The sequence below is a fragment of the Mustela erminea genome, chromosome 20 (assembly GCF_009829155.1).
Source record: "Mustela erminea isolate mMusErm1 chromosome 20, mMusErm1.Pri, whole genome shotgun sequence".
Classification (NCBI taxonomy): domain Eukaryota; kingdom Metazoa; phylum Chordata; class Mammalia; order Carnivora; family Mustelidae; genus Mustela; species Mustela erminea.
The window spans coordinates 22,483,303-22,505,751 of record NC_045633.1 but is presented as its reverse complement, the minus strand read 5'-3'; the positions used below and the strand labels follow the sequence as shown (position 1 = coordinate 22,505,751).

General features: G+C 63.1%; 3 protein-coding genes across 12 annotated transcripts in view; 2 read left to right on the top strand and 1 right to left on the bottom strand.

Moving 5' to 3' along the window:
- The first annotated feature begins 461 nt into the window (after positions 1-461).
- On the top strand, positions 462-11,210 carry SLC9A3R2 (SLC9A3 regulator 2). Of its 5 annotated transcripts, none has more exons than XM_032327291.1 (7): positions 462-834; positions 3,333-3,533; positions 8,742-8,921; positions 9,814-9,967; positions 10,045-10,088; positions 10,622-10,684; positions 10,938-11,210. In XM_032327291.1, the coding sequence occupies exons 1-7, from the start codon at positions 622-624 to the stop codon at positions 11,094-11,096; spliced, it is 1,014 nt and encodes a 337-aa protein (XP_032183182.1). In that variant the 5' UTR covers positions 462-621; the 3' UTR covers positions 11,097-11,210. The 5 variants fall into 5 exon arrangements, with proteins under 5 accessions (XP_032183182.1, XP_032183179.1, XP_032183181.1 ...); XM_032327288.1 differs by having other exon boundaries at positions 505-834; positions 10,622-10,687; XM_032327290.1 differs by lacking the exon at positions 10,622-10,684 and having other exon boundaries at positions 505-834.
- A 1,545-nt stretch (positions 11,211-12,755) lies between these two features.
- On the bottom strand, positions 12,756-21,857 carry NTHL1 (nth like DNA glycosylase 1). Of its 6 annotated transcripts, none has more exons than XM_032327299.1 (5): positions 21,846-21,857; positions 16,742-16,983; positions 16,138-16,308; positions 15,087-15,246; positions 12,756-13,236 (listed from the first exon to the last, which is right to left on the bottom strand). In XM_032327299.1, the coding sequence occupies exons 2-5, from the start codon at positions 16,814-16,816 to the stop codon at positions 12,848-12,850; spliced, it is 795 nt and encodes a 264-aa protein (XP_032183190.1). In that variant the 5' UTR covers positions 16,817-16,983; positions 21,846-21,857; the 3' UTR covers positions 12,756-12,847. The 6 variants fall into 6 exon arrangements, with proteins under 6 accessions (XP_032183190.1, XP_032183186.1, XP_032183185.1 ...); XM_032327295.1 differs by lacking the exon at positions 21,846-21,857 and adding an exon at positions 17,949-18,099; XM_032327294.1 differs by lacking the exon at positions 21,846-21,857 and adding an exon at positions 17,546-17,929.
- TSC2 (TSC complex subunit 2) overlaps positions 18,822-22,449 on the top strand; it is a 31,487-nt gene continuing 27,859 nt past the window's right edge. Inside the window, 4 exon segments of the mRNA XM_032327287.1 lie at positions 18,822-18,895; positions 18,897-18,984; positions 20,022-20,108; positions 21,562-21,672. Of these exon segments, the coding sequence (XP_032183178.1) occupies positions 18,849-18,895; positions 18,897-18,984; positions 20,022-20,108; positions 21,562-21,672 (333 nt within the window). The 5' untranslated portion in view covers positions 18,822-18,848.

Here is a 22,449-nt window from a genome sequence, read left to right as displayed (position 1 = left end):
ACAACGCTGGTCTAGGGCAGCTCTGGGTGTAGGACAGATCCCCAGACAGAGACAGCGACGGGGCAAGGGAGGGTGTGTTCCCGAGGATGGAGGACAGAGCTGTGGCCGTTGTTCTTATCCTCCGCCCCCATGTGGATTTGTTCGGCCTGAGGACCCCTTCTCCACTCCTTTCCCACGTCAAGAGCCCGCTTCCGTGTCACGAACGCATACAGTAGGTGCTCAATAAATGTTCTTGGACTAGGAGGCAAAGGCGCTGGCGCCAGGGAGGCTGCCCAGAGTCCGGGCGAGACAGAGGGGGGTCCCAAAGCCCTGCGGACTCCTCCGCCCCCGGGACTGGCAGGGTGCCGAGGCCGGCCGCAGCCAGGACCGGCCGGGACTCGGGGCGGGGGCGGCCCCACCGAGGAGGCGGGGAAGGGGCGGGGGCGGGGGCGGTGCCGCAGCCCGAGCCCGAGCCCGAGCCCGAGGCGACGGGAGCCGAGCGGGAGCAGCCGAGGGCGCCGCCGGGTCCCAACGCCGCCGCCGCCGCCGCCGCCTCCGCGCCCGCCCCCCGCGCCCCTGCCTGCCCGCGGCAGGCGTCAGCGCCGTGGCCGGCCGGTGGTCGGCCGGTGGGCAGCCGCCGCCATGGCCGCCCCGGAGCCGCTGCGGCCGCGCCTGTGCCGCCTGGTGCGCGGCGAGCAGGGCTACGGCTTCCACCTGCACGGCGAGAAGGGCCGCCGCGGGCAGTTCATCCGGCGCGTGGAGCCGGGCTCCCCCGCCGAGGCGGCCGCGCTGCGCGCCGGGGACCGGCTGGTCGAGGTCAACGGCGTCAACGTGGAGGGCGAGACGCACCACCAGGTGGGTGCCCGCGCCCCGCCCCCCGCCCGCCGCCCCGCCGGGCCCCCTCCCCGGGGAGCGCCTCCCCGCCTCGCGCTCCCTCGCGCGGGGCGCCAACGACCACGGCTTCGGGCGCTTGCGTGCGCCCAGGCCTCGGCGCCCTGCCCGGGCGGGAGGGGGTCGCACGAGGGCCTGCGTGGGTTCCCGCTACGAGGTGGCGGACGTGGCCACGGAGGCAGCGGCCACCGGCCTCCTTGCTCCCCTCTCCGCTTCAGCCAGCTGGCTCCTGCGCCGGGGAGGGGGCATCCTGGCAGGGAGGGGCCCGCAGTGCGGCTCAGGGCCCTGGGCCCCAGCACTGGAGTCTCTTTCGAGCCTCAGTTGGGAAGGAGTGCAGGCGTCAGTCACCCTGGGGGTCTCCATGCCTAAGGGGGGCCTGAGTGCTTGTCTGTGAGTGTAAACACGTGCTTGTGTACACAGCTGGGTATGTGTGTGTGTACACGTCCCTCTGGGGGTCACGCACTTGTGACCACGTCAGCCCCCCGGGGGTACCTTAGGGGTATCCCAGTGAGGGCACACCTGTATGTGTGTGTGTCAGCGAGTGTGTGTGCGTGCACGTGCTGCACTGTACGTGTGAATGTGCACCTCTAGTTGTGTGTGCGCGCACAGATCTGCAGTCCAGTGTGTGTGTGTGTGTGTGTGTGTGTGTGTGTCTGGGCCTGTGGGTCTGCCTGCCTGGCTGGGTGTAATAGTTAGTGTGTGTTGGCAGGTCAGTGTACTAATGTGTGTTTTGGCTGATGGCTTCTGGGTCCCTTAGAGTCGCTGCTGGTGGCAACACGTCCTCGTTGGAGGCCGCCCGGCCCTGCAGGAGCCGCTGCCTTGGCCCCCTGTCTCCTGCCACTGGGGACGAGGGCCAGAAGGAGGGCAGGGTCTGTTCTGGCAGGTTCTGCTCCCTGGGGGACTCTATCTCCCACTGGCCAGGGACTCGGCTGGCGTCAGTCCAGCTCCCTCCACCCCTTCTGCTCAGGGTTCTTGGTGTCCTCCCAGCCCTGTGAGTCTGTGACCCGTCTGCATGGCCAGCCCTGGGGCCTGGAGATTAGTAAATTGGTTCTTGGCTGCACCAGCAGCTGAACTCCTGCTTCTACCCCTGAGGCCCCTGCCTGTCTGTCCGTCTGCCTACCTTCTGTCCTGCACCCAGAGTTTCAGCTGGATAAAGCTGTTTGCTGAAGGAGGGTGGGGGTGGGCCGGAGATCTGGGCTCGGCAGACCACAGGGAGGGGCTGGCACAGTGTCACCTGGCTTTGGGTTAACCGTCACTGCCAGCCCTAGCCCCAGAGCACCTGCTTCTTCCAGGCTCCCAGGTGCTGGTCTCTGTAGCTCTCGCGCAGAACCATGCTGGCCCAGGAGGGAGCAGGTGTAGTCACAGCTCCCATTCTCCAGATAAGGAAGCTGATGTTTGAGAATATCAAGCGTCTAGGTTGAGTCCCACAGTCAGGAAGCCACAGCGTGCTGGGGTCCTCCAGTGGCTCTCACCAGGAGAGAGGAGGGGACAGAGGAGGGCCCGGGGAAGATGGGCCTGGTTCACACCCTCCTATCTGTCGACAGCTTCTTCTGAGCAGCTGATGAGGGCCCTCTCTGCCTTCCCCCAACACTTGGGGTGGGGGTCTTGTCCTTCCTACCCCGATGCCCAGGGGGCACTGACCGCTCCTTCTCCCTGCACACCACACCCCGACATGCACACTCCATGGCCCAGCACGTGCTCTGGACACTTCACAGACACCTGCATAGGTACGCCAGTGCTCCCAATGCCACGCTTGTCCCACAGGGGGCCTCTATCTATTGGCTCTGAGCCCTGCTTCCCAGGCTGTGTGTGGGTGCCCAGCAGGTTCCTTGCCTCGGGAACCAGGCCTTCCTGTCTCTGCAGGTCCGGCAGGAACAGGGGGTCAGGGTCCTGTCTGGAGGCAAATAGAGAGCTCAGAAGCAGGGGTTTCGACATCCATGCTCCACTACTGAGATCAGCAGTGGCCGCAGATCCCCAGACGGGGACCTAGGGAGAGCCCTTGTTCCCTCAACCCCAGACCGAAAGATAGACCCTGGATGCACGCCTTCCCACACATCCGTGCACACACGCACACCCTAAAAACCCCAGACTTAGCCGTGCACTGCATCCGTGCACACACGCACACCCTAAAAACCCCAGACTTAGCCGTGCACTGCCTTCCAGACCACCTGACTGCTTCACCCAGCTTCCCAGCCCCTCCTGGACCAGACCCGGGCTAGGCGAGGCTCCCCAGTGACCCTGTAGCCCTCACAGCCCCAATCAGGAGTGCTGGGTAAAGAGGGAGGGAGCTGCCGGGGCCCGGGGGTGGGGGGCGGAGCCGGCGGGCCTCTCGGTCCAGCCACCCATCCCTGGTAGGCCAGCTGCTGGCCCACCAGCCAGGGCCAGCCCTGGGTGGCGCCGCTGTCCATGTGCTGCTCAGAGTGCCGACTGCTGACCTGCTCCCCCCAACCTGCCTGGCCCAGGTGGTGCAGAGGATCAAGGCTGTGGAAGGGCAGACTCGGCTGCTGGTGGTGGACAAGGAGACAGACGAGGAGCTCCGCCGGCGGCAGCTGACCTGCACCGAGGAGATGGCGCATCGAGGGCTTCCACCCGCCCACGACCCCTGGGAGCCAAAGCCGGACTGGGCACGTGCAAGCAGCCTGGGCTCTGAGGCTGGCCAGAAGGTACGGCAGGCTTGCGCGCGGGGGAGCCCCGACTTCTCCCACAACCGCGTGTCTGCCGCTTGATGGCAGCCAGTCTCCCCCTCGCTCACCTCCAGAAGTCTCCATCCCCTCTGCCTCTTGGGGCAACTGGTGACTACCATCTTGCCTACTTGGGGCCACTCTTTCTGCCCTCAGCCTGTGTTCTGAGCCAGGTGGGCCCGGGGGAGCGTGACCTTGGTCCCTGGCCCCCTGTCTCTGACCCTCTTCCCCAGGATACCCATCAGAGCTTCCTGGCCTCGGAAAGGTCTCTCTGACGAGCCCAGCCTAGTGGCTGACGGAACTGGCAAGGGTCTGCTGGGAGGTCCCGGGACGGATCAGATTGCGGCTGGCTCTGTGTTCATGTCAGGTGTCTGCATGTCTAAGGAGCCTGCTTGTGCTGGGAAGGCCTTGGGAGGTAGGGCCTGGTCCTCCTCTGTGGGCAGTGCGTGGTTGGGGACAGCCGGGGACACTGTCTAAGCTGGGTCCTCAGTTTGGGGTCTATAGCGGTTGGGGTGCTTTTTCCTTCTTGCATCTGCTCCAGGCCAGAGAGCTAGAAGATGTGTATGTGTGGGGGGCTGCTGTTCTACTGACTTCTGTGTGGCAGGACTTGGGGGGGTCCTACTTTAGGGGGGCCAAGAGGAGCGTGACTCTGTTTGTTCTGCGCTCTCTCTCGCTCTTTTTTTTTTAAAGATCTTATTTTTTTTTCCCTTTCTTTGAGAGAAAGGTGGGGGGTGGGAGAGAGAGAGCAGTAGGAGGGGTAGAGGGAGAGGATCCCCAGCCAGTCTCCCCACTGAGTGTGGAGCCTGATCCCGGTCTCGACATTGGACTTGATCTCACGACTCATGAGTTCATGACCCTGAACGCAAACCACCCAGGTGCCCTGATCATTCTATGCTTTTGAAACCCCATGGCACCGTTTCTCATGCCCATTTTGCCTTTTTTTCAAAAAGATCTTGTTTGTTTGACAGAGAGAGAGTGAGAGAGCGCACAAGCAGGGGGAGTGGGAGAGGGAGAAGCAGGCTCCCCAGTGAGCAGGGAGCCCCACGTGGGGCTCGATCCCGGGACCCCAGGATCATGATCCAAGCCGAAGGCAGACGCTCAAGAGACTGAGCCACCCAGGCGCCTTTTTTTTTTTTCTTAAATCTCTTTAAAGAAATTCAATCCCAGTGGTTTCCCCAGATCCTACTTTGAGACCCACAGGCCTCATGCCGGTGAAGGTGTGAGAGCTGAAGTTTCCGGGTGTGCGAGTCTCCGGCGTGAGCTGGCTGTGCCCGGGTCTCTGGGGGAGACGGCATTTCAGGCGGGAAGCCAGCCTAGGCACAGGCCTGGGTCTGAACCCTGAGGATGCTTTTTGTTCCTTGGGCTCCAGAGCCCAGCGGGGATGGTCGAGGGGCCCAAGTAGGGGGCATCCAAGTCGGCTGTGGGGTCTCAGGGAGTCCTGGGCTGATGTGCGGGCTGGTCTGGCTCCCCGGCCCGGCCAGCGGGCTGGAGGCCCCTCTCCTTCAGGAGCGTCCTTACCTCCCAGAGGAAGCGCCCCTCCCCTCCAGGCATTTGTCCATTGATTTAGACACAAACGCTGAGTTCACCTTCCTGTGGAAAAATCCGCCCTGGGGCTTATCTGTAGGGAGGGGTGCTGAGGCACCTTGTCCTTGGGTGGGACCTTCCCCCTCTGCTATTTCAGGCTCTGGGAGCCGCAGGAAGCCTTAGGAGGGGGCTTCCTCTGGGCGTATTTTTAGAGGAACAAAGTGGGGCCTGACTAGCAGGGCTCTGTGGTGGGGGCTGGCCTGGGGATGGGGCTTGCAGGGGAGGCCCAGAGGACAGGGTCAAGCCCTCCCTCCCGGCCAGAGACCTGCTGTCTAACAGGCTGAGTTCAGAGGGTCTGGAGGAAGAGCCGGGCCTTGGCTGACCTCCCCAAACCGACGGGCGGTCAGGGTGCCTTGGGAGGGGGTGCCTGCAGGCAGGATGGCCGGGTGGGATGGCCAGGTGGGATGGACGGCTTGGGCTCTGGTGCAGAATGAAGCGTCCCACCATTCATTCATAAGGGCCAAGCTGGGAGTCAGGGCCCCTCGAGTTACTCCTGGCCTCTCTGTTCCTTGTCCCCCATCCCGGCTGGGCTGGGGGAAGTGGGGCTGGGGAGGGCACTGAGGGGGCAGGCCCTCCCATGGGGGTGCTGTGGGGTCCTAGTCAGTGGTGACTCAGCCAGGCCAGCTGCAGCGCAGCTGATCCTGACAGTGACAACAGGGGACAGCCCCCGCACAGACGGGGCAGGCTGCGATGCCGGGGCCGTGGAGGTGGGGACAGAGCTGGGCCCCCACCCCGGTTCCACAGGTCCTTGGGTGCACGTGAGTGGGAGTCCTGTGGGGGCTCGCCGCCTAGTATGGGGGGCCCTCGTGCCTATGGGAGAGCCCTGGGAGCCTCAGCAGGACTGTCTCCTGCTGTGGCGCCGGGGACCCCTCCCTGGCCTCCCTGTCCCCCCAGCCCCGGGTCCTGGGGGCAGGGCAGGGCCTCCCAGCAGCTTCCTTCCTTCCTTTCTTGGGACTGAAACCTAGCCAGTACGGGGTGCCTAGCTGGGGCCTGAGCATGGGAGGGGGACTCAGCCGCCACCCTGCTCCCCAAAGTGACTCAGCCCCCCCCTCCCGTCCCCCACCCATCCCTGGGGAGCTGGGGCCACTGTGGAGGTGGATAAATGGGTGGTGGCCTGGGCTGGCTGGAGACTTTAGGCCACTTCAGCTGGACACTCGGTGCCTGCCACTTCTCTCCTGCCTCCCATGGCCCGCTCTGGGGATGCCACACGGCTGGCCCCAGCCCCAGGAGCCTCTCCACAGAGACCGTCCTGGAGACTCACGCAGGTCAGCCTGGGTGGGGGCAGGGTAGGCAAGGAGGACCCCCAGCAACCCGGCTTAGCCCATGTCCCTCAGGGTCAGGAGAGGGGATTGGGGACGCCCCGGTGACCCTGGTGCGAGCAGGCTGGACCTTGAGCAACAATGGGGGCCTTTCTCTGCCAGGGCTGGTGAGTCACCATCTGGGGGGGCACAGCCCGGCTCCTGGGGTACCCCCAAGCCAGCGTCTTTGTCTGGTCACTGCTCGGCTTTGAGACCGGGGCTTGTCCAGCTCCAGGGCTGCCTGATGGAGAGAGCCAGTGGGAGCCCGAGGGCCTGGCTGGGAAGTGGCAGGAAATGCTCGGAGCCAGGGCAGGGAGGCAGGAATGTGAGCGATGCGGAGCCTGCACGCCCCCTCCTGACCCACTGCTGCACGGGCCTCTCCACGCAGCCTGCCCCTGCCCCAGCACAGCTCTCAGCCTGGGGGTTGGGTGTGGGGGACGGGGCTCCTTGAGTGCTGCCGGGCAGGAGAGCATTAGGGCAAGACTTCCAGAGAAGGCTCTTGGCTGGTGCGGTGAGCAGTGGGCGTGCTGGGCCGAGGCAGGGGGATGGCCAGGATGGCCCCAAACCCGGATGTGACTTCAGCCTGGCCTCATGGCCCCGGATGCCCCCCCAGTCCTGCTTCCTGTTTGGGGACCTCAAGAGACCCGCCAGGGAGGTCACTGTGGAGGGCGTGAGAAGAAGCCACAGGGCTTAGTGCCAGGGCTGTCCTCTCGAACGCGTGTGTTGCCGTGTAGCGGGTTGCGAGCCTGTGTCTGTGTGTCTGGTCTCTGGCCGCGCACCGCTCACACCTGGGCCCGGTCATACCTGCCAGGTATGCTTGGTCCTGGCTGTGGCTCTGCTCCCGACCTGTCAGCCTGGGTTCCAGCAGCCTGGATCGGAGAGGCACCGCTGTGGGGGGCTTGGGGGGGACTCCTAGTCTGTGCCTCCAGATGTGTCTGGGAGAGGAAATGAATCGGTGGGGGGCCCTGGGGCACTTGGGGGGTCTCACCCCCATCCCTTCAGCCCATGTTGAGCAGAGGAACCCCTGGGGGATCGAGGAGCCGCTGTCCTGCCCCTTGAGTCCCTGGGGTTATGGGGATAGCGGTGGCCTGCAGTCGTGATCCCAAGGACATGGGTGGGTAGGCTTTGGGGGTCCGGGAAGGGGTTCCAGAGGAGGGGTGCAGGCTGGGCAGGAAGAGGGTGTTCTGCACAAGTGGGGGGCCCAGAGCCAGGGCCTTCCACCTGCCCTGTGAGAAAACAAGCGCTTGGGTCCACAGCCAGGTGGATTGGCAGGCCAAAGGGCTCAGGGTCAGATTTGAGGTTTAAGAATGAGCTCAGAGGCCCGGAGGCTGGGAGTGGTTGGGGGGGTGGCCTGAGCAGCAAGGGGCAGGTGCCTGGGGCCTGGACAGCTTCTCTGAGGGTGAGGTAGGTGGAGGGTCAGGGAGGGGCCCCAGAGAGCACCCTCACCCTGCACATGCTCCCCTGCATGCGCGCCAGAGTCCTGAGCAGCCCCGGAAACCCGAGCCGCTGCCCGCCCGCGCACTCCGGCCACCGGCCATGTTTAATTGAGCACCCGCAGCCGCTGGGCACTGTGGTCCCAGCCCCAGGCCGTGGCTGGGTGGGGGTCCTGGGGCCTGGCCCCCAGCTGCACGGCCCCCTGACCCACAGCCCTGTACTGCAGGATGCCAGAGGTAAAACCCGGCGAGGCCGTGGGTGGTCGGGGGGGTGGTGCTTGGGGCATCGTGGGCCTTCCGTGTCCGGATTGGGAGGGTGGGACGGTGGGTCCCCCACTTGGCTTCCCTGGGCTCAGGCCCCTGTGCCCTGTCCCTGGGCCCTGTGGGGGTGGCGGTGGCTCCAGCTGGCTCTGGAATGTGAGAGAGGCCACAAAACAAACAAAACAAACGTCAGCCTCTCGCTTGGGCAGGGCAGCGGGAGGGGTTGCACCCAGGACGCTGTGCTGAGTGGCAGCTCCTAGGACCCTGGCCTGGGTTCAGCGCTGCCCATTAGCAGGTCCCCTTGCACCCTGTAAAGCCCCTGGTCCCATGTGAGGCTGTTTGAGATTTGGAAACTGAGGTTCTGCTCCAGATCCTGCTGCTGGAATTCGGCCCCAGGCAGCCCAGCAGGGCCCCTAGACATGGGTACAGTGTTTGTCCCTGAGACCTGGGGCTGCCGGGCGGACCGTGATGTTGAGTGTGGATTTGGGGTTCCTCTCATCCTTCTCCACTTCAGCTGCATTCTGGGGCCAAGGCCTGGCAGGGGGCTGGGTCAGGGGCCTCGGGGGTGGGGGTGGGGGGAGATCAGAACTCAGCCTGGTCTCATGCACCTGCAGGATGTCGGTGGGCCCCCGAGGGAGCTACGCCCTCGGCTCTGCCACCTACGGAAGGGCCCGCAAGGGTATGGGTTCAACCTGCACAGTGACAAGTCCCGGCCAGGACAGTATATCCGCTCCGTGGACCCAGGCTCGCCGGCCGCTCACTCTGGCCTCCGCGCCCAGGACAGACTCATCGAGGTACCTGTCATGGAGGTTTCAGGGTGCTGGCTGTCACCAAGCGTGTGTCTGGGCCCAATAGCCCCGAGAGTGTGTCTGGGTCCATGACCCCCCCACAGAGTATATGTCTGGGCCCGTGTCCCCCACCCCGAGTGTGTGTCTGTGCCTGTGTCCCCCTGAGCATGTGTCTTGGTGTGTCCCCCCAAGTGTGTGTCTCGGCCCCTGTCCCCCTGAGCGTTTGTCTGGGCCCGTGTCCCCCGGAGCGTGTGTCTCTGCCCTTGTCCCCCCAGTAATGTGTCTAGGCCTGTGCCCCTCATACAGAATGTGTGTCTGGGCCCGTGTCCCCCACCCGGAGCGTGTGTCTGGGCCCCTGCCCCCAGAGCGTGTGTCTTGGCCTGTGTTCCCCTGAGTGTGTGTCTGGGCTCTTGTCCCTCTGAGCATGTGTCTGGTCCCGTGTCCCCCACCTTGAGCGTCTGTCTGGGCCTGTGTCCCCCTGAGCATGTGTCTTGGCCCATGTGCCCCCGAGTGTGTGCCTGGGCCCCTGTCCCCCCAAGCATGTGTCTGGGCCCCTGTCCCCCCGAGCGTGTGTCTGGCCCCGTCCGCCAGAGTGTGTGTCTGGGCCTGTGTCCCCTGGAGGAGCGTGTGTCTGGGCCCGTGTCCCGCAGAATGTGTCTGGGCCCGTGTCCCCTCAAGCATGTCTCCGCCCATGTCACCCCAAGCGTGTTTCTGGGCAGGGAGGTCTTTGCTGGGAAGAGGAGAGATGCTGGGAACTTGAGCTGACATTCCTCTGGCTGCCACGGCTGGTGACAATATCGATGAATATTTGATGCCACACCTGGCTGGGTGGCTCGCGGGGAGGGGGCCTGTGGGGGCCTGACCTCTGGCGGGGCTGACCCCACGCTGTTGGGGGCAGGTGAACGGGCATAACATTGAGGGGCTGCGCCACGCAGAGGTGGTCGCCAGCATCAAGGCGCGGGAGGACGAGGCCCGGCTGCTAGTGGTGGACCCCGAGACGGACGAGTACTTCAAGCGGCTGCGGGTCACGCCCACTGAGGAGCATCTGGAAGGTGGGCTGCTGCCTGGGGGACTGGGGATGGGGTGGAGCCTGGGGGCCTGGGCAGCCCCTGACACCCTGTCCCCACAGGTCCACTGCCATCACCAGTCACCAACGGGACCAGCCCTGTCCAGGTGAGAGGGTGGGAATGGACCAGGTGGGCCCAGGAAACTGTAGGGGCACCTCTAGGGATCTCCAGGCCTGACTGAGTCCCCCACCTCAACATCTCCTTGTGCTGGTGTGACAGTGAGACCCAGTCTAAACCTCATGCTCCCTGTGGGTCCTGGCCCGGGTCAACCACACCCCTAGCCCCATGGGGCTCTTGGCCTTGTCATTCCCTCTGCCCAGCACTGGCCGGCGACCTGGAGTCCCCCTTCGTCACCCCTTGGGAAGGGGTTCCTCCCCAGGGGATGCTCTTGGGGGTGATCCCTATTGTAAGCTGGCCAGGGCCGACTCTCCAGCTCTCTGCAGCACCTGTCCACTCACTGCCGGGTGTCCCGCATCCTGCCCAGGCTGGGCCTGGAGCACAGTAGAGGCTCGGCGCCTGCTGCAGGACGGAAGAAGAGATGTGGCTCTGATGTGCGCATGCGTGCGCCTGTGTGTCTGTGGGGGCCCCCTGGCTCCTGGGCAGGGTCCCTGAAGCCACACCTTGCCCTTGGTTTCCCAGCTCAATGGTGGCTCAGCGTGTTCATCCCGAAGTGACCTGCCTGGCTTAGACAAGGACACTGAGGTAGCAAGTGCCCGCCCACCTCCACTGCTTTGCTCACACACGAAGGGGGGGCGGTCAGAGGCCTCGGGGGTGGGCTTTTGTATAGCGGACAGCCTGGGCAGTGGGGTCATCCCCTCTAGGATGCCCCGTTTGGCCCACTGCCCCAGCCCCGCCCAGTGGCCTGGGGCGTGAGCTCCCTGGGAGCGATCATGGGACGGAGGGCTTGGGTCCAAGGCTCACTCTGGCCCCCTGCCCGCTCTGTCCCCCACCCCAGGACAGCAGCACCTGGAAGCGGGACCCCTTTCAGGAGAGTGGTCTCCACCTGAGCCCCACGGCAGCCGAAGCCAAGGAGAAGGCGAGAGCCACCCGAGTCAACAAGCGGGCGCCACAGATGGACTGGAACCGGAAACGCGAGATCTTCAGCAACTTCTGAGCCCCTCCCCGCCTGTCTGCACGACCCTCGGGCCCCGCCCAGAGTCCCCCAAGCCTCAGCGGACTGGAGGGGGTGCTTCCTCACCCCCAGAAGCTGTGCTGGTCCCACCACCACCCAGGAACCAATGTGCACCCCAGTGAGCCCCGTCCTGCCCCCCCCCCACCTGCTGGGTGCTGGATAGGGGAGAGGGGGCCCCTCTCGAGGTAGAAGAGAGTGTCAGGGAGGGGCAGTGGTGACTGTGGGCCAGGCCCTTGCTGCTCTGCCTGGGCCTGCTGACTTAAAGGAATTTGTGTTTTTGCTTTTCTTCCAAAAACAAAAAAAGAAAAAAAAGAGCTCCAGCTCCACATGTTTCCACTTACTACCAGAGTCCCGCCCCCGCAGGACGCCTCTCTGTCACTGCAATAAAGCAAACCTTTCTCTGCAAACCATTTCCTCCCCACCCTCAGCAGCAGCCATCCTAAGTGGGAGCCCTGGGCACTTCCAGGGAAAGAGAAAAACGTATGGGGGCCAGGCTGTGGTTGTGGGGGCTTCAGTGTGACCCTGCGGAGGCCACATGTGGCTGTAGGAGCTGCCCCTCTGCCCCCTCCCTGCTGGGGGTGGTCACTAGGCCAGGGCCCCACGTTCCTGCTGCACTAGAGCCTAGGCCTGGGCTCCAGGGGCCCGAGGATGGAGGCCCTGTGTCCTCAAAAAAGGGTGGCCTCTGGACAGGCCTCTTGTCCAGGGGGAATATGGCTGTGGGAGATCCTGCCCCCAAGGGACCTCGCCCACCCTCCCTTTCCTCCTGGCCCTGGCCGCGAACCCCACTGACATTGCTGTCTGCCGTCTAAGCCATAGCGCATGCGCGCCCTCCTAATAAACAGGCCTTCCTCAGACCCGTGGCCACTTCTGTCCTTCCTGAGCCCTCACTTGAGGGTGGGGGGCTGTGGTCTGGGCAGGAAGGAGGCAGCCTGGGAGCCCGCTTTCAGAGGCTGGAACCAGAGTCCTGTTCCTAAGCCGCCCCCACTCCATCCACCAGGCCGCCCAGCCTGGCCCTGCTCAGCTTCCACGCTCTCCCCCAACTTTCTTCCCTACCCTTACGGCCCCCTGCCCTGTAATTTGGAGCCCTGCTCCCTCCTTCATTGGCACTCTTTGGGGCTCTTGCCAGCTTCTCCCTCCCCCTGCCCCCCAGCACCTCACTCTCTATGCCTTCTGCACCCTTAACGCCTCCGCTCTCGCACAGCCTCCCCGCCCTGACCCTGGCAGGTACGCACAGGTCAGGTCTCCTGCGTCCTGTGATGCCTGCCCTGGGCCTACTGGTGTTACTCTACAGGCCAGGTGGCTCTGTAAACACAGAGGGGGGCCTCTGAGCAGAGAGCTCTCAGGGAGCAGTTCAGCAAGAGGGGAGGTGCAGACCTGGATCCCCGGCCTACTGCCCGGGAGGGAGGAGGCCCGGGTCTCCAGCGGGCTTCCCAGCAGCTGTGTGCAGCTGGCTCCCAGGACCGGTCTCTGTCCCAGGTTCCCGCAACCCCTCCCCGTACACAGCCCAGATGGTCACGTCCTGTGTCAGTCTCCCAGCCAGCCCTATTCAGACACACGAGCACGGGCACACACGCAGCACACGCACGTGCTTCCCAGCCTGCCCCCCCACGCCCCAGAGGCGACACTTGGCCAGACCCGGGCTGCAAACAATTCCCAAGTTTTATTAGAAACAGGCTATGGCCCCCCCAGCAAAGGCTCACGGTCGGCTGGTGCACGGCGTCCAGGCCCAGGCTTCACGGCCCGCTGCGGCTCTGTGCGGCTGGGCACAGGCTTCGGTTGAGGCAGGTGTGGCAACGTGGGCGGACGGGCAGACACGTCTGCTGGCCAAAGCCCACCAACAGTCCGTTGATCTCACTCCAAAGCTCCCTGTGAAGGTGAGAGGTCAGTGGGGGAGGGAGGCTGAGGGCAGCCCTGCCAGCCCCCACCCTGCCGTACCGGGGCAGCCAGGCCTCCAGCGCCGCACGGGTCTTCTCCGGGGACTTGGTTGCTGTCTTGGTCCACCCGAGTCTGTTGGCGATTCTGTGCACATGCGTGTCCACCGCTGCGGGAGACGGGACTGGCTCATCACAGGGCGCGGGGGCCAGACCCAGGCCTGGAGCCCGAGTCTTCCCCGCTCCAAACCCTGGGTTGCTACGGAAGGCAGGGCAGCGGCTCGAGTCAAAGGGCTTGGGCCCCCTAGCAGGGGTGAAGGGAGCTGTGCCTCCTCGCCCTGATGTTGGCTGTGGGTGCCAGGCCGCTCCCAGAGCCCACACCCAGCACGGCACGGCCAGGGACAGAGCGGGGAGGATGGCCAGGCCAGCTGTAGCTGTCCTCTCCTTGGGCCACAGTCCCAGCATCCCTTGGCCAGCCACCCGAGGGCTTGGCCTGGTCACCTGCTTACCAGGGCCCCTTTCTCCCCACCAGCTGTAGTCCCTACCTCCTCCTGACTTTGCCAAAGACAACCTGAGCCCTAACACCTGCTCTCTTTCCCTACTCCTGATGGTCTGGAAGAAGGCTCAGTCTCTACCCAGATGCTGATGGAGGGTGTGGGGGTCAGGTTAGTGGGTCACCACGCCTCAGCATCCTCCTCTGTAGCACAGAAATGATCACGCTGCCTGTCCCCCAGAGGCCCAGCCCAGGGCCACACCACACTATGGGACCCTCCGGTGGACCAGTCCTCTGTATGTTTTCCCAGCTCCGGGACCAAAGCTTAGAGAGGCTAAGCGTCTTGTCTCTTGGTCACCCAGCTGGGACTGGCTGCTCTGGCTTTCTAATTGATGGGCCCCTTCCCAGAGAAGTCAGAAAGGCAGGGCCCCCAGACATACGGAAAGGGTGACATTCGGACTCCTTCCAGTGTGTCTGCTGCTCCAGAAGTCCTGTTCCCTGGGTGGTGGGCCCTTCCCCCACAGACCTGCCAGCCGCCCCCCCCCCCATCCCCTTCTGAGACCCGGGCAACCGAGGACAGCTGCCCAGATAAGCTCAGGTATCTGCTGAGAGGCTGGAGGCTGCCGGATCAGGGGTGGTGGCGGCGCTGGGGGTGGGGCTCGGGGGAGGCTCTGCCCTAGCCCCTGCTTGGCCCATCGCCGGTCTCTGGGGCTGCTGGGCTGCAGCCTTCACGGTCAGGACCCTCAGCCCGTAGCTGCCCTCCACCCCAAATGCAACGCCGAGAAGGGAGCAGGCCTTAGGAGCTGGGGAGGTGCTGGGAAGATGTCTGTCCCCCTCTCTGCCCCCTGCAGGAGTTCCGGAGGGGTAACCAGAGTCAGGGCAGGGGCATGCAGAGAGGCTGTGGCCAGCCAGGTTTCTGGGCTGGCCGGGCTCGCAGCTGGGCAGCCTCAGGAGCCCCAGACGTCTGGGCAAAGACCTGAAGAAGCAGCCGCAGCCTGACCCAGGGTCTGTCTTCATGGACACCACCAATGTCAGGAAAGGAATTCCACAAGAGGCTCCCCCCAGCTCCCTCTCCCCTGGTGTTCCCCTGCCTTTACCGGGCCTCCCGCATCTGCCTACTCTCTGGCCTCCTTCTCCTGGCCACTTCTCCCACCTCATGTGGACGTCGCTCCTTCTGCCTGGACAGCACTTCCTCCTCCTAGCCTGACTAGCCCGCCTCAATCTTCAGCTCTTGGCTGAATTATCATCTCCTTCTAGGAAGTCTCCCAGATGCCCTAGCCTGGGCCAGCGCTGACAGCACTGTACACGCCCCCCAAGAGTGTTTCTAGCTCAGAGGTAAGGAGTTGCCTGCCCAACATCTTTCTCCGTACACAGCATGGACCTTACGCCCATCCCCAGGGCCTCTCACAGAGCCCAGTGCACAGCAGGGGCTCAGCAAACGGAAACTCCTCGCATCAGTACCCACCTGTAGACCAGACAGGCTTAGCTCGGTGCTGCAAACGTCTTTCTGATCCCCTGGGTCACATTGTGGGTGAGGGAACTTGAGCTGGGGTCATAGACCACGGGATGGGACCAGCCCTGCCCTCCCTGACAGCGTATGCCACTCACCAATGCCAGACACGGCGCCCCAGGCCACCGCCATGGCCAAGTGCGCCATCTTGGGCCCAACGCCCGGCAGTGCCACCAGCTCTGCCACTGAAGATGGGATGTCCCCGCCATAACGCTGCTGCAAGATGGCACTGGTCTGCTTGATGAACTTCACCTTGCTCTGAAAGATGAAGGTGGGGGGTTGTGGGAGGGAGGTTAGCTCTGGAGGTGGAAGATGTAGACCTACTTGGGAGGATAAGTCCCAATGGAGACTCACAGGTGTCCAGACCTGCCTGTTACCTGTCCAAGACACATTCAAAGGCAACTGTTTGCCCCGTCCCCCCAAGAGGTGAAAATGAGCCAAGGGCGGCAGGGAGACTGAGGTAGGCCCAGTGCAGGCCTGGATCCCTGCTTTCTACCTGCCTAGACCAATGACACATGTGTGGGGTCTTGCTCGGGTCCCCTGTCCCATCACTCCCTCAGATGCCAGGTCGGCTAAGCAAGGCCAGCTATGCCAGAAGCTGGGCTCCGCAGCACCTGGACCTTCAGGAAGGAAGGCTGGAGCCTGGGCCTCCCCCGACAGCCACCAAGCCAGCTGGGTGGTTCCCGTTCTGCGCCCGAGTAGAGAGGGCTATTTAAAACCCTCTTGACAAACTGCAGCCCACACCAATGCCAGGGGGAAGCAGCCCCACCCGCCCGGGTGTCTTCGACAGATCCGCCCACTCACCACCCAGTGCTCTGTGGCCTGTGGGGGCTCCAGAGGGAGGGGGGTGACGCACTCCAGGGAGGCTTGGAGTAAACAAAGGGAAAGGCGGGTGGGCAGCCTCAGGGAGGAAGGGAAGCGCCAGTCAGCTGGGTGGGGAGGTGGAGGAAGGAAGGGGTGGGCTGCAAACAGGAAAGGCCAAGGAGGCAGGCCCCCCTAGCCCTGGCCCTGTTTGCTGGTTAGACGAGCAGGGGGCTCCAGTGGGAACTCACATTCGGATCCCTACAACCTCAGATGCCCCACCTGGCCTCCCATACCCCACAGTCTCCCCTTGGCCTCCTGACGTCTTTCTGAGGCCTGTGGGCTCACCCTCCAGAAGCCTACGGGGTAGATGAGCGCGCCCAGCGTGCTGTCATCCGTCTGCAGGACGCTGTCCACTGTCAGGCCCCGGGCGCGCAGCCGCTCCATGGCGCCTGCTGTTACCTGGTCCTTGGTTTGGCTGGAGAGCATCAGGGACAGCAGCACCTGGTATCTCCGCACCTGTTTGCACAGTGATGGGGGCCAGAGTAGCGGCAGGTCCTGGGTGTTCACCGTGGGCCGGGCCCCCGCAAACCCTTTCCCACCTGCACCTGTTACCCTGGCCAACGGACCGTGTTCTCATACATAAGGAACACAGGAACAGTGACAGTGCCTGTCACACAAAGACCACTAGGAGGCTGAGATGAATGACCACAACACTTAGCGTCAAACCTGGTGCTCGACAGCGGGTGCCTGCCACTGTGATCGCTGTGGCCTCATGGATAACCCTACCCATCCCACACACAGCCCAGGCACTGTCCCCTCGTGGGGCCACCTGCCAGGGAGTGTTCCAGCCAAGGGCTGCCAGGCGTCAGGCTGTGCCCTGGAGAGGCCTGAGAGGAAGCAAGTGTCTTGCCCAGAAGGCAGTCACCAGGCAGACGGGGTGCTTGCCTACCTTTGGGGGTGCACTGGGGTCATAGCAGTGCTCAGCCCCCAGCTGGTCCACAGGTGCGTCCTTCCCGCTCCTCATGGTGCGGATGTTCACCAACTGCTGCCGCCAGTCTGGGGGCTCCCAGCCTGGTGCCTCTGGGTAGTTTGGCACCTTCCCCCTTTCTCATTGGTCTGAGGCTTCGTAGGCGACACTCAGTTTCTGCGTCTTCCGCTGGCGCTTTGCGGGACCGTGACTTTTCTTTCCTTCTGCAAAAAAAGTGCCATTCAGCGGGGGCCACAGGTGAGGGTGGGTGTGGGTGCTACCCTGCCTGCTATCACCCCCCCATCATTCCTTCAACAACCATCCACCATCTTTCGCAGCTTGGGGCTACTCTGGCTTTCCTGCAGCACGTGTTCTGGGGCAGGTCAGCTTTCCCCTGGCCTCCTGGGGAGGCTCCTGACCAAGGCTGCATTAGTACAGGAGGACTCTCCCCAAGGGCCTCCTCCAAGGTGTCCTCCCCCATCTTGTTTCCACACCAGCCTAGAGAGACATTCCCAAGGCCCAAATCAGACTGTGTCATTTCCGTTCAAGAACTCCTCACATGATTTTTCCTATGTATTCATGGCGAACCCCAAACTAGCCATCCCAGCATCAAGGTACCTACGCAGCAGCTGGCACTGTCCCCTATGACTCCCTTTGCCCCGGTTCCCCTTTGCGTGCATCTGTCACAGTGGATCTCCTTGTCCGGACCACCCCTAAGTTCACTGGGTGCCTGTGGGAATGCCCCTCTGGCTGTCCTCTTGCTGGGGCCCTGTGGGTCTCGCTCACCCCGGGGTCCTGCACACCCTGGATCCTGGAGGCCTGCAGGATAAACAAAACGAAGACCACGCCCTTTCCCGTTTCCTCTCAGGGGCACTCTCAGGGGCACCCTCCGGCGCCTCCGGGGTGGGCGTGTCCTCGGCGCCCGGTCTCTCCGAGCGGGAAGCAGCTACGAGGACGAGGCTGGTGTGCCACAGAAAGCCTCGCGCCCAGTGGAGTATCCCGGGACAGGCTACCGGGACGCGGAGGGTGGGGGAGGTGCGAGCGCCCCGACCCCTGCCCCTGCGTCCTGGAACAGGAAGAGCCGTGGGAGCCAGAGCCCCACGTGGGTGCGACTCGGATCCCAGCCCCCAGCCCCTTGCAGTTCCTCCCTTGTCTCTCTCCCCATGCCCTGGTCCGGGCGCGGGGCTACCTGCATTCGCCTCTCCCTTCCACACCGGCGCGGCCTCCTCCCCAGCCCCCCGCGGCCCGGCCCCCGAGCCCCGGCTCCGGCTCCGGCTTCGGGTCACCATCCTCAAGCCAGCCATGCGCGTGACAAACTTCTGTGCACTACACATCCCGGCGGCACCCGCGGCTCGTCACGTGACTCGATCCTCGCTCCGCCTTTCCGCCCGAGAGCTGCCGGGAACTAACGACTCCCGGCAAGCTCGCCAGGGGCGCTCGGGCTCTGTGCGCTGCCGGAAGTGCGGATCGAGCTTCCGGCGGCGGCTCGGGGCTGGGGGTGGGTCCCGGCTGGCTCTCATTTCTCCGCGCCGGGACGGCCCGGCGCCCGGTCCCGGGTGAGTGGCTCGCGGCCCCCAGGCCGCTGACGCTGGCCCTGCCCACCCTTAGCCCGGCCGCGATGGGGCAGGGCGAGGCGGCCGCGTCGTGGAGGGGAGGGTGGCTGCTCCGCGCAGAGGTGGCGGGGGCGGACCCCGCAGTCTCGCGGCCCCGGCCTTCGGCTGCGCCCACCGCAGCCTGAGCCTGGAGCCGCCAGTCCTCTTGGGTTTTAAGACGGATCGGGTGCCTTGGGGGCCACCTGCTTCGGGCGTCCGGGACAGGCCTTCCCCGCGTCGGGGAGTAGACGGAGGCGAGCGTCGGGGACGCCGCGCGCCGTTCCCCGCCCTCACCCGGTGCCCGCTGTCTAGCCGGGACCGCTAGGTTGTGCTTGAGTTCCTCCCAGGAGCTGTGGGAGGCTCGTGCCCACCCCGAGACTCGGCTTCCCGGGCGGGCATCCGGAGGTCGGCAGCGGGGCAGGTGCGGGGAGCTTCCCCTGAGCTCTCCGCCTGTTTTCTTGGCATAGAGGCGGCCTCTGGTGCGTTCCTGTCCTGCCATGGCCAAGCCGACAAGCAAAGATTCAGGCCTGAAGGAGAATTCAGAATCTGTTAGGACTGGGAACCCCGAGGCCAAACCCCAGGTCTGCAGAGGGCAAGCAGACGGAGTTTATCATCACGGCCGACATCCTGAGAGTGAGTGAGCTGCCTGGTCTGTTCCGCTAGCCTGTTGGGAGATGCTGGGCAGGCTGGGTCCCCTCTGTCACCAGGTTCTGTGGGAGGTGGGATTGCTGCCATCCTGAGTGCTGTGGAAGCCTGTCTTTTCGTCCGAGGTCGAGGAATTCAGGACCTTGGGCACTGGGTCCAGCACACTTGAGGTAGTACTGGGGTGTCTGTGCAGGAGAGCCTGCTTTACTTGGTGAAAATACCGGGCTTGGTGTCCGCAGGGGATTAGGGTTATAGCCAGGTGTTACCCTGGTCATTTGTGAGCTCCTTGGAGCAATTGGTCTTTGTTTCCTGGAGTGTGCTTGAGTCGCTCTACCACATCCCGGTACCGTGATTTAGAAAATGCCAAGTTTCTGCACGTGTGAGGTTTCCCATTCAGAAACAACCAAGATATTCTTCAGCTGGTTGGGAACAGAGAAACAAATGTGATAAGCTCTGTACAACGGAGTATTTATTATTCGGCAAAAGAAGGAGTGAGGGGTTGACACACGCCGTGATGTGGACGAACGCTTGAAGCCTGCTAAGTGGAAGGAGGCCACCTAACACAGAGGCCCCACCTAACGAGTGCTGCCACATCTGTGAAATGTCCAGGATAGGAGAATCCATAGAAACGGAAAGTCGATTAGCCTTTGTGGGGGCCTGAGGGGATGGGGAGGGGGGTGACTGCTAGTGGGTGGGACGTTTTCCTCTTAGGTGATGAAAACATTTGGGAGTTAGCGGACACGGTTGCAGGCGTCGTGAATATGCCAAAATTGTACAGGTTTGAATTGTTCAAACAGCTAATTCTGGTATGTGAATCTCATCTCAATAAAACGAAATATCGCAAAAAAAGAGAGGTAGTCTGTTCTCACCCCACTGAGATGGAGTCGTAAACTCTGGTGGTCCCTGATTTCAGAAGTAGCTGCGGCAGGTCTCCAGCGTGGGAATTCTCGGGCGGTCTGTGCCTGGTGGTTAAGGAGATGCCTTGCCTGAGCCCTGGCCCCTTTGCTGCTTTCATCTCTCGCCAGGAACTGAGTGTCGAATGTGGTATCAACAATCGCATCCGGGTGATAGGGCAGATCTGCGAGGTTGCCAAAACGAAGAAATTTGAAGAGGTAGGTCTGCCTCAGTTGGCTGCTGTCCGCAAGTCTGACGTGGCTCTTTCGAGGAGCAGGGTTGAGCACTAAGGGCTACTACTAACTTCTGCACCTTTTTAGGGGAACTTCTGGGAATGCTCTGGGCATAATCCCTTGGGGTCACTCACACATGGAGGTGGGGAGCACAGGCACTAAGGTTTTCATGGCAGTTCCAAGAAAGGCTTTAATAGGGACTTGCAGAAATGCACGCTTACTTGAGCTTTCATGTTTCAGGGAAGGGAAGGGAACGTGTGGAAACCCTGTGGCTCAAGGCATGCCATTTCTGGTGTCTTTTTGGGAGAGGTGTCTGGTTGGTGGCATCAAGCAGCCTCACAGACATAAGCCCATTTATTTCGGGCAGATGGTTGCAGGCTCTCTCCGGGCATCCCAAGCACAAAGTGGGAGGTAGTCGTGAGAGTACCTCAGGGCTCTGCTCTAGCCTGGCCCAGAGATTGGATGGGCACTTGGGAGGAGACATGGACCAGGCAGACTGGTATTTACTAAGGGGGAGGGGAGGGCCGCCACGACATCCGGTGGTCATCTGAAACACGCAGGCTGTACGTTAGCGAGGGTAAATGTGAAAATAGTCTTCTGCGTCCATAAAGTTTTCCTGTAGGTATGGAAGCGGGGGGTTGTGGTGCACGGACAGATAAGCCCGAGAGGCTGGCAGAGTCCCCCAGACTGGTGTGTAATCTTGTTGTAGCTTCGGTTGTGTCAGTAGGAGTGTTATGCATAGGATAAAGGAGGTGAAAGTTCCAGAGCATCCTGAAATGGTCATGATGTGGGTCGGACACCATCTAAAGGACATTTTAGTCCCTTCTCAAGGGAAGTGAGCCCAGAAAAGGTTGAGAAGGTCTGAAGACCCTGGTTGAAGGGAGCCCGGGATGATTAATGTGGAGCAGAGGAGGTGACAAGAGAGACTGTTCTGGGCAGCTGCAGGGGACAGGACCCCTCTACTCCGGGAGGCGATTCCAGAAGCCCACAGCGTTCTCAGAAGCCCAGGCGGGGCAGGTGTGTGGTAGAGAGGGACCCTTGGCTGGTACAGAGAGGCCAGGGTAGTGGGATTTCTGGGTCACCCTGTAGACCCAGGCCTGCCTGGTCTTCAGATTCTTTCAGTGGCTTTCTTCACTGGAGTCCGAGCACGCTCTAAAGGGGGACTTCTGACCGATCCCGGGGGCCCCGGCCTGCTGCTTTCCTCCCTCCCCGCCAGGCTGTGGCCAGAGCCTGTGCGTGTTTGTGGTTCACAGTAGCCCGCGGCAGGGCCCCCAGCAGCCTCCAGGTCACTTGGCTGTGAGGGTACACAACGTGTGGGCTTCAGGGGAGTGAGTTCTGAGTCAAAAGAACTGTCCTGCTCTGTCCTTTGCTCGTGGTTCTGAGCCTTGAGTGGAGGGGACGGTACCCTCTAACTGTGGTCCCTCTTTGCTGGTGGCAGCACGCGGTGGAGGCGCTGTGGAAGGCCGTGGCGGACCTGCTGCAGCCGGAGCGGCCCCCGGAGGCCCGGCACGCGGTGCTGGCTCTGCTGAAGGCCATTGTGCAGGGGCAGGTAATGGGTGGCGGGTCTGCGTGCGGGTGGACCTGGGCTGGGTGTGGGGTGTGACTTCGGGTGGCCGTGGACTGCTTCCACTGTGCCACCCGTGGGCTTTGGCCTTTGGTGAGGGCCCCGGCACCAGCTCTCTGCAGCCTGACAGCCCGAGTGGGCACCCCAGCCTCTTGAACCCCGGGGGACCCTGGTGAGCCCCTGGACCTCCGCCTCCTCTCCTGGAGAATGGGGGTGGCTATTGTTCCCTCCTCCTCTGGAATGTTTTGGGGTGTCGATGAGGCTGCAGAATGAAAGGGATGTGCCCACTTTGAGAGATTGGTGGCCTGCTGCTGCCCTCCTGCTGCCGGCCTGGGCCTCTGCCCATGGCTCCCTGTGCTCCTGGCTTCTCCTAGAACCCGCAGCCTCTGCATTCCTGCCTGGAGGGCTCGCTTCCCTGCTGTGCATTTCCCCCAGCCCTGCACACCCCTGCTGCGTGGAAACGCTCGTCCCCTTTCAGAGTGGTCAGACTTTTTTTTTTTTTTTTAAGATTTTATTTATTTATTTATTTATTTGACAGACAGAGAGGCAGGCAGAGAGAGAGGAGGAAGCAGGCTCCCTGCTGAGCAGAGAGCCCGATGTGGGGCTCCATCCCAGGACCCTGGGATCCTGACCCAAGCTGAAGGCAGAGGCTTTAACCCACTGAGCCACCCAGGTGCCCCCTGGTCAGACTGTTTTTATCATGCGCAGACACGCTTCTGGGCTATGAGTCCCAGGAGGGCTGGAACTGTGTTCTTCCCTGCT